Source organism: Rhinatrema bivittatum, chromosome 8 (genome assembly GCF_901001135.1).
Source record: "Rhinatrema bivittatum chromosome 8, aRhiBiv1.1, whole genome shotgun sequence".
Classification (NCBI taxonomy): domain Eukaryota; kingdom Metazoa; phylum Chordata; class Amphibia; order Gymnophiona; family Rhinatrematidae; genus Rhinatrema; species Rhinatrema bivittatum.
The window spans coordinates 77336506-77352791 of record NC_042622.1 but is presented as its reverse complement, the minus strand read 5'-3'; the positions used below and the strand labels follow the sequence as shown (position 1 = coordinate 77352791).

The 16286-nt window shown below is 47.6% G+C and overlaps 2 protein-coding genes across 4 annotated transcripts in view; one reads left to right on the top strand and one right to left on the bottom strand.

The window, feature by feature from the left end:
• The window catches only part of CDK9 (cyclin dependent kinase 9), a 114479-nt gene that overhangs the window by 16491 nt on the left and 81702 nt on the right, over positions 1-16286 (top strand). The gene's annotated exons all lie outside the window — the stretch shown is intronic.
• Positions 1-16286, bottom strand: part of SH2D3C (SH2 domain containing 3C) — a 79782-nt gene that overhangs the window by 59047 nt on the left and 4449 nt on the right. The window contains exon 2 of the mRNA XM_029612061.1: positions 11610-12276. Coding sequence (XP_029467921.1) covers positions 11610-12276 — 667 coding nt within the window. The remainder of the gene's footprint in view (positions 1-11609; positions 12277-16286) is intronic.

The window sequence follows — 16286 nt, the reverse complement described above, 5'->3', positions numbered from 1 at the left end:
TCTGATTTTGGGTGAACAATTTTTTCAATTTGCGGGCTAAAAGCCTACCAGTTTTGTTACCCCACTCAAAGTGTTCTTGCCGAATAAGTTGTAATTTATGGGCAATATCTTTCGCTTGAAGATCTTTCAAAGCCATGCGAGCTCTCTGTAGTTGGCCATAAACCTTGGTAGACAAGGATACCTTATGTTGTTTTTCCAAGCCCGAGATAGTGGACAGTAATTCTGCCTCCCGTGCTTGAGTGACCTTCTTTTGGTGAGAAGCCTGAGATATAAATTTACCCCGGAGAACCACCTTTAAACATTCCCACAGAGTAGGCCTAGAGTGTGCATCGGAGCCATTAAATTGTTGATATTCCTTTATCGCTAATCGTATGGTTTGACAAAATACATCATTCTCCAGTAAAGAATCATTAAGTTTCCAATAACGTAACCCAGTCTGAGTGACCTGTGTTCTCAAGGACAACCAAATCGCGCCATGATCCGACCAAGTTATGGGACCAATACCAATATCTTTCACCCGAAAGTTAAGTGTTTTGTCCAGTAGGAAATAATCAATGCGGGAATAAGAATGATGGGGGTGGGAATAAAATGTGTAGTCTCTGGTAGCAGTATTCCTATGACGCCAGATATCTAGCACTTCCCTGGTCTGTATAAATTTTTTGAGACGCTTGCGACCGTCCGCTGAACCTAATCCACCCCCAGAAGAATTATCCACTCTCGGCTGTATGGTGATATTGAAATCCCCCGCAAGAAGTAAATGATTATCCTCTACTGTTTTGAGAATGTTATCAATCTGATCTATATATGCCGAGTGAGAGGTATTTGGAGCAAATACATTGACAATAGTGTATATTTCCTTAGCTACCGCTACTTGGAGCAGTAAAAACCGACCTTTTGGGTCAGCAATATGTTGAAGGACTGTGCCAGGGAAGTCCTTCCGAATTAAAATACTAACGCCAGTGTACTTGCCTTCCTTAGGGGCTGCAGCATGGTATTGGTGGGGGTAGAGATGCCACTGAAGCAAATGGACATATTTTTGCTGCAAGTGTGTTTCTTGTAAAAGCAAGATATCTGCCTGTGACATCTGGGCTTCTCGTCTAAAGTGCTGCCTCTTTTGAGGACTGTTGAGGCCCTTCACATTCAAGGACCATATTTTAAATGACATCATGGTACTCCCCCTCTCCACCCTCCCTTCGCATTAATCTCCACCCTAGACACTGCATCAGCCCCACCCTTCGCCCCCTATACAACCCCCCTGGCAGACCAGTAAACAATCCCTGCTGCATGTCAAAACTTGTGACCCCCATTGTAAGAAGGTATTGTGCATTATTTCCGTTGTGCATTGAATTTACAAACCCTTCCCCTCCCTCCCCCCCACCCCCCTTCCACCAGTAAGCCTCACGGAACTGTACAAATAACATTCCGTAAAGGTACGGGGGTATCAGTCACCAGCGAAGCCCGCTCCCCCAATTCCGGCCCCCCCTCCACCGGCCCCCCCCTAGTACTTTGTAAGTAAACCACAGTGTAAGCCACTATATAAACCATAACCAAACAGGTAAAGGTAACATGAAACAACATCGCAGTGACCAGGAACCTGCGTCCAACAGATTATAACATCACCAGTTTAAGCATGACAGGGTCATCCCTTCCCCTTATCCAGGTCCGATGAGCTGTCTTCCGAATGACGTCGCAGCCTCTTTCCCCCATTTCGGACCCTCTGCCATCGTGGGGTCTCCAGGGGAGCAGTAGAAGAAGATGAAGATGAACTCCCTGTTGGGACAGTAGCGTTCACATGATGGCCTGCTGATTTCAAAATGGCGGCCGCTTCCTGCAGATTCTTAGCTGTGGTCGTGGCGCCGTCGATGGTGATAGCGATACCAAAGGGGAATAACCAGCGGTATCGGATATTCTCTTTACGTAGCAATGTCGTGATTTCTTTAAACTCCATGCGTTTCTTCAATGTCAGGGGAGACAGATCTGTGAAGATTTGTATGTTGTGGGATTCCCAGTCCCAGGTTGCCTTTTTCCTTGCGATTTGAAAAATTTTATCCTTCACAGGGAATCTGGTGAAGCAGACTATTATATCTCGAGGTTTTCCAGCAATTCTAGGGCCCAAGGTCCTGTGTGCCCTTTCCAAATCAACCCTTATAGCTGAGTCCTGTTCTGCCGTGCCCATGGATGCTTGTTGCAGGAGATAAGTACATAGCCTTTGAATCGTGGCTTCACAGTCAACATACATATCCGTTTCAGGAATGCCCCTGAATCTCAAGTTATTTCGTCGGCTCCTGTTTTCTAAATCTTCCATTTTAGCTGAAAAAGCATCTGAGTCTTGTGTGACCCTGGTCACCATTTTAGTGATGGCCTCCATTTTCTCAGAGTGCACATCCAGACGCAGATCACAATCATCCACTCGCCTGCCTATTTCAGTCATTTCCTCCCTTAGTTGCTGAATGGTTGCCATGAGGTCTTTTTTATTGTCCTTCATTTCCTTACGAAGGTCCCCAAACCAGCGGCGAAAATCATCTTTTGTGGGGAGCTCCGAAGCTGCCGTCTGTGTGCCACTCAACATACTCTCCCCCTCGGATGCCATTTCACTCGAGACCGAGGCTTCCGGCGCGCTCTCAGGCCCCTCTTCTAAATCGGGAAGTTTTGAGAACGCAAACTGCTTTAAGTCAGTACCTTTTTTGCGCTGTGCCATCGCGATCGTTTCCGATTGAGGAATCAGGTGGTTTACCAGCTTTTACTGCAAGTTTCACGGGGGTACCGGCGGATTTCGGCCCGGAACGCGCGGGAGCTCTAGATTAGGTGGCCATCTTGCTCCGCGGCGAGAGCGCCCCCCCTATAGCACAATTTTATACAGGTCTCCATATGTGGAACAAGGATCCTCCAGCATTGAGACGTGACCGCATTACCTGCATTCTATAAAAGCACCTGGGCACCTCCAGCACTGAGACATGACTGCATTACCTGCACTGTATAACAGCACCAGGGCACTTCCAGCACTGAGACATGACCGCATTACCTGCAATATATAACAGCTCCTGACCACATTGCCTGCACTATATAACAGTACCTAGGGACCTCCAGTACTGAAATACAACTGCATTACTTGAGCTATATAACAGCACCCAGGGACCTTCAGCACTGAGACACGACCACATTACCTGCACTATCTAACAGCACCTTTGCACCTCCAGCACTGAGACATGACTGCATTACCTGTGCTGTATAACAGCACCCAGGGACCTCCAGCACTGAGACATTTACCTGCATTATATAACAGCACCTGGGCACCTCCAGCACTGAGACATTTACCTGCATCATATAACAGCACCTGGGCACCTCCAGCACTGAGATATGACTGCATTACCTGTGCTGTATAACAGCACCCAGGGACCTCCAGCACTGAGACACGACCACATTACCTGCGACATATAACAGCACCCAGGGACCTCCAGCACTGAGATACAACCAAAGGGGCACAAAGGGTGCTCAGGGAGAACAAAGAAATAGCAGAAAAACTAAATGAATTCTTTGCCTTGGTATTTACTGAGGAGGATGTTGGGAATATACCCACACCTGAAACATTTTTGTTGATGGTGTTGATTCTGAGCAACTAAAACAAATCGCTGTAATAATGGAGGATGTAATAGGCCAAACTGACAAACTAAAGAGAAATAAACCACCAAGACTGGATGGCATCCACTACAGAGTCCTAAAAGAATTCAAACATGAAATCACAAGCCTGATACTACTAATCTGTAACATATTTAAAACACAAAGGGGGTGCAGAGTAGAAAGCACACACATTTAGGTAGATAGCCAAAAGAATAATGTGCGGCAAATAATTATACTGAGCAATAACAGTTTAACAAACAAAAACAATTTTTTATTATTTTACTGAACGACCCCAGTTCAATACATATTTAAAACAGCCACAATTCCTGAAGACTGGAGGATGGCCAATGTAATGCCAATTTTTAAAAAGGGCTCCAGAAGTCATCTGGGAAACTATAGACTGGTGAGCTTGATGTTGGTGCAAGGCAAAATGGTAGAAGCTCTTCTTACAACAAAATCACTGACCACATAGATACATATGGCTTAATGGGGAAGAGTCAGCATGGTTTGCTAAAAAAGAAGTCTTGCATTTCTAATCTTTTATATTCTTTTGAAGATGTGAATAAAAATGTGAATTTGGATTTTCATAAGGCATTTGACAAAGTCCCCCATGAGAAACTCCTCAGGAAATGAAAAAGTCATGGAATAGGAGGCAGTGTCCTATTATGGACTGATAACTGGTTGAAAGACAGGAAACAGAGCAAAGGACTAACTGGTTAGTTTTCCAAATGGAGAAGGCTAATTAGTGGAGTACCAGAGAGATCTATACTGAGATTGGGCTGTCTAACATATTCATAAATGATCTGAAAAAGGAAACGACAAGTGAGGCGATCAAATTTGCAGAAGACAAAAAATGATTCAAAGTTATTAAAACAGGAGCAGAGTATGAGGAACTGCAAAAGGACTTTGTGAGACTGGGTATCTGAATCCCTGATGAAATTTGATGTGGAAAAGTGAAAAGTGAGACATTTAGGGAAAAATAATCCCAACAGCTATGCAATGCTGGATTCTTTACTGGGAGTCATCACTCAGGAAAGGACCTTGGAGTCCTTGCAGACAATGCTTTGATAACTTCAGCTCACTGTGTGGCAGTGATCAAAAAAAGGAATAGAGAATAAAACTGAAAATATCATATTGTTTCTGTATCATTGTATGTTCAGTTCTGGCCACCCCATCTCAAAAAATAAAAGACAGTGGAAATAGAAAAGGTGCAGAGATGAGCAACTTGGTTGAAGGATGGAACAGCCCCCCTCTGATGAGAGGCTACACAGTTTAGGGCTCTTCAGTTTGGAAAAGAGACAGAAGAAAGTGAACATGATAGAAGTTTATAAAATCATGAGTGGGATGGAATGGGTTATTAAAGGATGGTTATTTATATTTTCAAATTATACTAAAAAAGGAGACATTCCATGAAACTAACAAGTAATGGATAGAAAACATCGAATCACTCAGTGCACAGTCAAGCTGTGGAATCTGTTGTCAGAGGACGTGGTCAAGGCGACTAGCATAGCAGGATTTAAAAGAGGTTTGGATCAATTCCTGGAGGAAAAGACCAATAAACACATTAGCTGTTATGGATCTGGCAGTGAACCCTAGGTCCGAGGTAGAGTCAGCGCTACCTAGGAGAGTAAACTCTCTAGGTCCCTACCATTGGAAGGTGAGGCCTGGTGATGTAGACGTGGAAATGAAGGCTTCACCCTGGAAGCTTGTGATGCCCCCAGGAGGAGCCCGTAGGAACCCAGCCACTGGGACTTAGGAGACTCCCTGGAGACCGAAGAAGATCTGGATGCAGGCGCCTCCTGCAAGTCGTGTAGTCCAGATGGCTGGCGCCTCCAGCAGGTCGAAGTAGATTCAAGTGTAGCTCTTCGGATAAGGGTCCAAAGTCGGTCCGAGGGACTAAGCCAGAAGACTGGTTGGACGTTGGTCCAGGGGTCGAAGCCAGAAGACTGGTTGGACGTTGGTCCAGGGGTCGAAGCCAGAAGAATGGTCAGAAGCCGGTTCAGGGGTCGGAGCCAGAGAATGGTCGGAAGCCGGTCCAGGGGTCGGAGCCAGAGAATGGTCAAAAGCCGGTCCAGGAGTCGAAGCCAGATGAAATCCGTCCAACGAGGGGAAACCAGGAACAAGGACCAAGACAAACAGGAACCAGACGAGCACGCTACGGACCAAGAACTCAAGGCACAGGACCAAGAGTCAAGATACCAAGGCAAGGTCTGAGGCACAGACCTTGCCTTAAATACAGGGCACCAGGAAACAGTCCCAAAGAGGAGCCATGACCATTTCCTGTCATGGCTCCTTTAAATCACATCAGTGGCCCGGCGGGGGCGGAGTCAGCTGAACGACGGCTATCTTGGATTCGGCATGCCACAAAGAAATCTCAGCGACGGCTGCCGGCTCCTGCAGCCGTCCCAGGAAGGGCCCGACGCCGCGAGTGAGTGGCCGGTCCCAGTCGCGGACTGCCGCGGCCGGCGACTATAACAGTACCCCCTCCTTTGGGTCTCCCGCTAGAAGGCTTGGGCTTTCCTGGGTGATCCAGATGAAAATTGTGTGGAAGGTTCTTGAACAGAATATTCTGAGCAGGTTCCCAGGAATTTTCCTCAGGCCCAAATCCTTCCCAAGCTAGGAGATACTCCCACTTTCTGCCACGTCTCCGGACATCGAGAACTTCACGAACCTGGTATATAGGACCTTCTTCCGCTGTGGGCGGCAGAGCAGCAGGCACCTTTCGAGTAGGCCAAGTAAGAACCAAGGGCTTCAAAAGAGACACGTGGAAAGAATTGTGGATTCGTAATGTGGCAGGCAGACGAAGTTGATAGGTCACTGGGCCCAGCTGCCGCAGCACCGGGAAGGGACCAATGTAGCGAGGAGCAAGTCGCATGGATGGAACCCGTAGATGAATATGCCTGGTGCTAAGCCACACCTTTTCTCCTGGGGGGAAACAAGGAGCTGGTCTTTGGTGCTTGTCTGCAAATTCTTTCGCTGTACGAGCCGCCCATAGTAGCATTTGCCGAGTATGCACCCAAAGTCTTTTCAATTGTGCTGCCGTTAGCTGTGCTGCAGGTGAGGGAACAGGCAATGGCAGAGGTAACGGTGGCCGGGGTTGGCGACCAAAAACAATCTGAAACGGAAAAGCCCCAGTTGAAGTGCAGGCATGAGAGTTGTGGGAAAACTCAGCCAAAGGAAGAAGCGCTGTCCAATCATCCTGACGGGAGTTAACATATAAACGTAGAAATTGTTTCAAGGTACTATTAGTCCGTTCTGCTTGACCGTTGGCTTGTGGATGGAACGCTGTTGTAAAGTCCAGAGAAATACGAAACTTCTTGCAGAGATTGGACCAATATCGGGCCGTGAATTGCGGGCCATGATCAGATGCAATGTGCTGTGGCAGGCCTTGGAGGTGAAAAATATGAGACATGAACAGTTGGGCCAGGCGGGGAGCAGATGGGAGGGAGGGTAGCGGGGTGAAGTGGGCCATTTTGAAGAATTGGTCTACAACAACCCATATTACAGTATTGCCCTCAGAGGGTGGGAGATCTATGACGAAATCTGTGGAAATGTGAGTCCATGGCTTCGTAGGCATAGGAAGCGGTTGTAAGCGACCCCAAGTTTTCCCTGTAGGAATTTTATGTTGGGCGCAATTTGTGCAAGAGTCAACATACGCTCGAACATCCTTGTGCATCTCAGGCCACCAATAATATTGCCGAAGAAGATTCAGAGTCCGGTCACGTCCTGGATGTCCAGCCAACTGGGAGTCGTGTGCCCAGACTAGCATCTTCCTATGGAGCCTCTTTGGTACCACTGTTTTCCTGGGTGGTACCGTAAAGGTAGCAGAGAGGATGATACGAGCTGGGTCAATGATATGTTGAATGGGCTCTTCCGAGTCTTCTGCGGAGAAAGAACGGGACAGGGCATCTGCTTTAATGTTCTTACTAGCGGGTCGATAGCGGAGCTCGAAATTAAAACGTGAGAAGAAGAGCGCCCATCGAGCTTGGAGCGGGTTAAGAAGTTGGGCTTCTTGAAGATATATTAGGTTCTTATGGTCCGTAAAAATGGTTATACGATGTTGTGCTCCCTCAAGCCATTGACGCCATTCCTCTAGCACAAGCTTAATGGCTAGGAGCTCTCTGTCTCCAATTGAGTAGTTATGTTCAGCTGGAGAGAATTTCCTAGAAAAGTAGGAGCATGGGTGAGATGTTCCAGATGTGTCATTTTGGCTGAGCACGGCTCCTACTCCAACAGCGGAGGCGTCTACTTCTACCATAAATGGACGTCTAGGATCCGGATGCCAAAGGCAAGGTTTCTGCAGGGAGGACTTCTTGAGATCCCGGAACGCTTCTTCAGCTTCCACAGGCCATGCCTTGATGTCCGCCCCCTTACGAGTTAAAGCAGTGAGGGGAGCAGCCAGTTTGGAAAAGTTCCGGATGAAACTACGATAGTAGTTGGCAAACCCCAGGAAGCGTTGGAGCGCATTTAACCCAGTAGGCTGCGGCCATTCTTGGATGCATTTTAGCTTGGAAGGATCCATTTGAAAGCCCAGATTGGAAATAATGTACCCCAAGAAGGTCAGAGATTATTTTTCGAAGACGCATTTTTCAACCTTGGCAAAGAGTCTATTCTCTCTTAAACGTTGCAAAACTTGTAACACATGTTGTCGATGCATCTGTAAATCCCGAGAGAAAATTAATATGTCGTCCAGGTAGACTACCATGCATACATAGAGCAAGTCTCGAAAGATTTCATTAATAAAGTGCTGGAAGACTACAGGAGCATTAGTTAGACCGAACGGCATGACGAGATATTCATAATGGCCGTCCCTGGTGTTAAAAGCCGTCTTCCACTCAACGCCCTCTCGTATCCTGATCAAATTGTATGCACCTCGTAGGTCCAATTTTGAAAAACCCTGGCTCCCTGTAAGCAGTCAAAGAGTTCGGCTATTAATGGCAATGGATAGTGGTCCTTAATAGTAATAGCATTAAGCCCCCGAAAATCGATACAGGGTTGCAAGTCTCGTCCTTTTTCCCAACAAAGAAAAAACCAGCCCCGGCTGGGGATTTTGATTGTCTGATAAATCCTTTCTTGAGATTGTCCTGAATATATTCAGCCATAGCCTGCATCTCTGGGACGGATAAGGGATAAACTCTTTCACGAGGCGGGGTGGTTCCAGGGCCTAAATTCATGGCACAGTCAAATTCTCGATGCGGAGGCAAAATGTCCGCGGCTTTCTTGGAAAATACATCTGCAAACTGATTGTAGTGAGCTGGCAATCCCTCCAGGATAGAGGTGCACAAATAGCTACAGGCAGAGGTTGTTTCTTTAAGGCAGTTTCCTTGGCATGCGGCACCCCAATGAGTTACTTTCAAAGATGTCCAGTCGATTTGTGGGTTATGGCGTTGCAGCCAAGGGATACCGAGAACAACTGGATGGATAGCTTTCTGGATGACATATAGAGAGATTTGTTCCGTGTGGTTAGGTGCAATGAAGCAATCCAGGGGAACCGATTGGTGTGTAATTCTTCCTGGTAAGGGGTCTCCGTGGATAGAAGAGACGGTCAGCGGTCTTGGGCATGGACGGATAGGAATAAGCAATTGTTTCACAATATCTTGCAAGATGAAATTTCCTCCGGCTCCAGAATCTACTAGAGCCAGCGAGGTGAATTTCTGATCTCCAAGGCAAAAGGTAACCGGCAATGAAAGTGGAAGGGCTGGTGAAGTGATGCCTAGGGTTATTCCCCCAGAGGTCCCTAGACTTTGTATTTTCCCGGGACGTAAAGAACAGCCAGCAATGAAATGACTTGAGCCTCCACAATATAGGCAAAGGCCGGCCTTGCAACGCCTTTGTCGCTCTTCTGGGGAGAGAGGACCATGTCCTAACAGCCTAGGTTCTTCCGTAGTTCCTTCAGAGAAGGGTGAAGTATGGGGAACTGGAGAAGAAGAAGCATGTGGAGAACAAGTGGCTGTCCTATGCCCACTCAAATCCAGAGTCTCACGAACCCTTTCTTGCAGACGGCGGTTAATCTTAGTTGCCAGTTCAATGAGGGCGTTCAATGAAGAAGGGAGTTCCCGAGCTGCCAGTTCGTCCTTAATTTTAGCGGATAGTCCTTCAAGAAAGATGGTCCGAAGAACGCGTTCCTCCCAATGAAGTTCAGAGGCTAAAGTTCTGAATTCAATCGTATAGTCAGTGAGCGTACGTCCTCCTTGACGGATATGAAGCAGCTCGACTCCCGCGGCTGCCTCTTTACCGGGTTCCTCAAACACAGTTTTGAATAACTGCAAAAACTGAGGAAAATCCTGTAGAACTGGATCTGAACGATGCCACAGCGGTGAGGCCCACGCCAATGCCTTGCCTTCTAACAGGGACAAGATGTACGTCGTCTTCGTCAAATCATCTGGAAAGAGAGTAGCTTGAAGACGGAAGTGCATGTTGCATTGGTCGAGAAACCCCAGACACAAACGAGGTTCACCGGAGTAACTGGTAAAGTGCTGGTAAAGGAATTACTGGATGGGGGTACGTCTGTATTACAGATGCTGTCAGTGTTGGTGGAGGACTGGTTTGAGCCGTGACCACTGCATCCAGGCGAGTGTGGAGTTGACCGATGGAAAATGCCAAGGACTCCGATATCTGCTGTTGCTCCAACATCCTTTGGGTGAGACCTGGATGGACTTGCAGATCAGAGGCCTCTACTGGGTCCATGGCCTTGGTATTCTGTTATGGATCTGGCAGTGAACCTTAGGTCCGAGGTAGAGTCAGCGCTACCTAGGAGAGTAAACTCTCTAGGTCCCTACCGTCGGAAGGTGAGGCCTGGTTATGTACACGTGGAAATGAAGGCTTCACCCTGGAAGCTCGTGATTCCCCCAGGAGGAGCCCGTAGGAACCCGGCCACTGGGACTTAGGAGACTCCCTGGAGATCGAAGAAGATCTGGATGCAGGCGCCTCCTGCAGGTCGTGTAGTCCAGATGGCTGGCGCCTCCAGCAGGTTGAAGTAGATTCAAGTGTAGCTCTTCAGAGAAGGGTCCAAAGTCGGTCCAAGGGACTAAGCCAGAAGACTGGACGGATTTTGGTCCAGGGGTCGAAGCCAGAAGAATGGTCGGAAGCCGGTCCAGGGGTCGGAGCCAGAGAATGGTCGGAAGCCGGTCCAGGATTCGAAGCCAGAAGAAATCATCCAACGAGGGGAAACCAGGAGCAAGGACCAAGACAAACAGGAACCAGACGAGCAGGCTACGGACCGAGAACTCAAGGATCAGGACCAAGAGTCAAGATACCAAGGCAAGGTCTGGATTCGGCATGCCGCGAAGAAATCTCAGCGACGGCTGCCGGCTCCTGCAGCCGTCCCAGGAAGGGCCCGACGCCGTGGGTGAATGGCCGGTCACGGTCACAGACTGCTGCGGCCGGCGACTGTAACATTAGCCAGGTAGACTATGGAAAGGAATTGCTATCCCTGGAAGTGAGTAACAAGAAATAGATCTTCTCTGCTGGGTACTTGTGACCCGGACTAGTTACTCTCAGACACAGGATATTGAGCTGAATGGACCTTGCTCTGACCCAGCATGGCATTTCTTATCTTCTTATGACAGTACTGAAACTCTGTGTTAATCTTATAAGTAGAAGTTGTGCTGCAAGTATTCACTATGTCTGTCCATGTAAAGGAATTACTGTGAAAAATGACCTGGGCTGGATAAATGGTCTGGATTTAAGCTTTGTCCTAATCATGTTTGCAACCTTTATAGAAGTTACTTGTTTGTTTATACCTGCAGTACATTGTAAGTCATGGAAAGTTTATCATCTTATGTTTTAACAAACCAGCATCAAGATAACATCCCTAGAGTAGTTTGTACTGCAGGAGCTTCCAACCTGAAGCAGAGAAAAGACAGCTAAACTCAAGTGGCACAGTGCTCATGAGAGTGGAGAGGGATCTGCATTTAAGGCAGCACCAAATGAATTATTTCCTAATAGATATTCTCTGTCAGCTGACTGGGGTCTGCCTACCACAAACTCACCTGCTTTGTTGGGGCTGCATAGACATAGGTTGCCTACTACTTCTGGGAGCTTGCTGTTTCTCTCTCTCATCTTCACCCTGGTGATCAGTGTCAATAGCAAGCGGGGCTGGTTCTGCTTCCACAGGGATGAGACTGCTGGCTATCTCTGATATGGGCGTAGATTTTGCAAGGTTTCCTGCAGGGGCTGCCTCCATGCTTCCTGCTTGTTTGAGGTTTTCTGCAGGGGCTACCTCCACTTCTGTTTTCTGTTCCCCTTCTGCAGTCATATTTGGGTTCAGAAGGTTTTTGTGCAGAGACTTGACATGTTCCTGACACTCAGTCTGTCTTGCACTGGCAGGGACAGTGAGAGAAGTTGATGGTCTTGGGATGGTTGGCATGGTTGCGACAGACATATCAGGGGTCATGATATTTCTGGAGGACTTGGGCCCCTTGACTGTTTTTCGCACCTGGTCTGAATTACACCTTGGCATGGTGCCCATATGGCTATACATGTCGCAGGACCTGGCATAGGATGGGCTTCTGGGTACAGTACTCAGATCATCCTGAGTCTGCTCAAAGGTGCTTATCTCAGAGGGACTGAGATTACCAGAGCCGCTAGATGCTCGCCGGAAAGTGAAGGCTCTAGGAAGATTACTTAGGCTTCCAAATCCTTTGAATTTAAAGAACTCTAAAATAAGAAAAAAAAACACAGCAGAGGGGAGAGAGATTGTAATTAATGAATCCAATAAGGTGAAGAAGAAAAGAAAGTCTAAGGTAAAATTATAAACTTTTAATGTAGCATTACTGTGATAATCAAAACTTTTTTTCTGAAAATGGTCTTTTGTGCCTCTAGTATGTCCCTGTATCTCTCATTTTCCCTTTTCTGCTCTTTGCATAAAACTGTTTAGATCAGGGATGGCCAACTCCAGTCCACAAGAGCCACATGGTTTCAGGATACCCACAATGAATATGCATGAAATAGATGTGCATGCATTGCCATCATTATGGGGTGGATTTTAAACCCCCTGCTCGCATAAATCCGGCCGGATTTACACGAGCAGGGCCCTCCCGCGCCGGCGCGCCTATTTTGCATAGGCCGCCGGCGCGCGCAGAGCCCCGGGACTCGCGTAAGTCCTGGGGCTTCTGAAAAGGGGCGTGTCGGGGGCGTCGCCGAGTGATGCCGCGTTTGGGGGCGTGGTGTGGCGTTTGGGGGCGGGCCCGGGGGCATGGCCACACCCTCCGGAACAGCCCCCGGGTCGGGTCTCGGCGCGCCAGCAGCCCGCTGGCGCGCACGGATTTACATCTGTCTCCAGCAGGCGTAAATCCATGGATAAAGGTAGGGGGGGGTTTAGATAGGGCCGGGGGGGTGGGTTAGGTAGGGGAAGGGAGGGGAAGGTGAGGGGAGGGCGAAAGTAAGTTCCCTCCGAGGCCGCTCCGATTTCGGAGCGGCCTCGGAGGGAACGGAGGCAGGCCCAAAATCGGCAGCCTTGCGCGCGCCGATCCTGGATTTTATAAGATACGCGCGGCTACGCGCGTATCTTATAAAATCCAGCGTACTTTTGTTTGCGCCTGGTGTGCAAACAAAAGTACGCGAACGAGCAATTTTTTAAAATCTACCTGTATATGTAAATATATTCATGCATATTTACTATGGATATCCTGAAAACCAGGGCTGTTTGTGGCTCCTGAGGACCAAAGTTGGCAATTCCTTGTTGCAGTCATTCCCTTTATCTCCTATCCTGGGATCTCACAATTAATGGTATCATAGGAATCTCCAGCGTATTTCTCCCATACTTAGCTTTCCAGACTCAGAACACTGTCCCCACCCTCTCAAGGCTCTGCCTCCAAGTTTCAAAGCTCCACCTCTGTCCCAGAGCATCATCTCCACACTCAGCTCCGCCTCCCAGTCACAGCTCCGCCTCACATACTCTCAAAGAGCATTTGAAACTGGGGGAGGAAAGGACAGAAAAGAGAAAGTGGACAGGAGAAAGGAATGCGGGGAGGATGGAGAGGAAAGGAGAGGTTGGGCAGAAGACCAAAGAGAGGGAGAAGAAAGAGAAGCGATAAGGTAGAAGGAGACAGAAGATGATAGAGAGAAGAAATAGAGGAGAATGGAAAAGGGTGACAGGACAGGGAGGTGACGAGATGTGGAGAGTTGCAAGAGCACAAACATTTCTACTGGCACTCACAACTGTTAAAATCTGCAAGAGAAGATTAAGGAGAGTTGTCTCATTCTCCCTAAAGTGTCCACAGATTTTCAAAAGCAGATTAAAGATGTATTAAGTTAGTTCAGTAAAAATATCTCACTAACAGCTTTGTTGTTGACCATTATTTCTGTACAGGCTCTGGGTAAATGCTGTGCTCAGAACATAAAGGGCCCAGACAAACATAGAGAATTAGAAGACTGCTAGCCACACAGCACAGTTTACATTTCCTTTTTGAAGCAACAAAGTTGCTGCTGACAAGTGTTATTTTTGGTTTGTGGCTTTTCTGAATTTCCGCTTGTTAGTTTCTTCTAATTACAGCAATTGCAGCATTCTGTCTCCATTAGTACCTGCCACTTTGGCTTCTGTCAGCCCTTGCCCCTTCATTCTCCTTCCCTCACCCTGTCTGTCTCCCATTAGCCCCTTGCTGGCTCAGTTTCTGCCCAGGACTGGATTTAAAATTATGGTGCCTATAGGCAGAGGTTTGGGGATTGAGTGTTTTGCCCCCAGAAAACAAAGAGCAGCAGGAGAGTGCTAATTTTGGGGTGCCTTCAGAACTTGGTGCCCTAGGTACATGCCTATGTTTTCTATGCCTAAGTCTGTCCATTTCTCTGCCTCTTCATCCCGTGGCCCTCTTGATCCTTGATTTATTACTACTGTTATGGTTTTGAGGTATTGGAGAGAATTCTTGGGTACTGTGGTGATGGCCACTCCCATGGGGAGGAGCCCCATGAGGAACCAAGTACTAGGCTAGACTCGAGACACACAAACACAGAGATATGTCTTTTACTATACAGCTGAATGATACCACCAGAGGAGGCAGTAGTGAGGTGATCCAGTGGTAGCAGTCCAGGGGCCCTCGGCAGAGGAGACCCGTCTCACAATGATAGATGTAGCAGCACACGATAGTGTAGAGAGTTCCGGATGCAGGTTCCCAGTGCTGAGCTGTAGGTGAGATAGACTGACAAAGTTAGATTACTCACTAAGTTGATAGCTGTTTAGATGGAGATCCCAGCAGGCAGAAGTAGTTGGATTACAGGCACTGAGACAGGGAGAGCAGGCCCTTGAGGAGCGAGGACCTGGTATCCCAGATAGGTACCTGAAAGAAAGCAAAGGGCCCCCAAGGAGCGGGTACCCAGGTTAGAAATACCCCGAAGGGTAGAGAGAGCTTCCAGTGTCAGCACGGAAGCGGCAGAGTAGCTCAGACCGGAGGCGTATCCAATCCTTGCTAACTCGAATTGTTAGCAAACGAAGGGCAGGCTAAATACCAGGATGGCATGATGTCACTTGAGGGGGATGCCCCCGAGGTTTCCACCATGACGTGGATAAAGACGTGGGTGGCATGCGCGTGCGCACCCTAGGAGGCCCTCAGGAGAAACATGGCGGATAGGCTTGCCATTGCCATTCCGGGGATGCCGGAGAGAGCGGCATGCAGACGCGGCAGTAGCCATCTTCCCAAGGCTAGTGGGGAGAGCAGAGAGAAAGGTGAGGCACAGAGGTGGAAGTCGTCTGAGACTGGACGCAACAACTACCTCATGAGCCCAGTCCTGTACTGTCCCTGCCTCCTGGGTCTAGTCCTGTATTATCACTGTCCACTGTGCCCAATCTTATATTGTCAAGGCTTATCAAATCTGGTCCTAAATTGTCACTTTCTACTATTTGTGGTCCTGTATTGTCACTGCCCATCATGCCTAGTCCCATGTTGTAATTTTCCGCTGTGCCAGTTTTGTATCATCACTGTCCATCATACTTGATATTATATAATCACGTCCTGCTCTCCATTGTGCTAAATTTGGTATTGTCACTGCTGCCTGTGTCTGGTCTCGTATCATCATTGACTGCCATGCCTGGTAGGGATGTGCATTTGTTTTAAATGAAATAGATAATGGCAATGAAATTGTCTGTTTCGTCATTTTTCGGGAGCACCCCGAAATGAAAAAAAAATTTGACATTTTGTGGAATTTCGTATATATGTTAGTGCGCACTAGGTCCTGTAAGTGAGCACTAACTATAGTTTTCTTATTCACAGGTTTAGTGTGTACTAACTTCATGTTAGTGCGCATTAAGTCAGATTAGTGCGCACTACCTAGTTTTCTAATTTCGGAGTTTGTGCGCCCTAAACTGGTTGTTACTGTCTCTTTAGAAGGATACGACAAATGGGAATGCAGAACCATACCTCTAGCTAACGAACTACTCCCCAAGTGACACTTTTAAACTTATTGGTAACATTTTTTGTTAGTGCGCTCTAAGTTCTATTAGGGCGCACTAACTCTGAAATTAGAAAACTAGGGAGTGCGCACTAATGGGACTTAATGTGTACTAACACACTAACTCTGAAATGAGGGAAATACGAAATAACTACTTCCCGAACCATTATAAAAACAAAATTTAACAGTGCACATCCCTAAGTGCCTGGTCCTGTATTGACCCTGTTCATCATTACCAATTCTATATGTTCATTGCCCCCTATGTCCATTCTTGTGTCATCATTGCC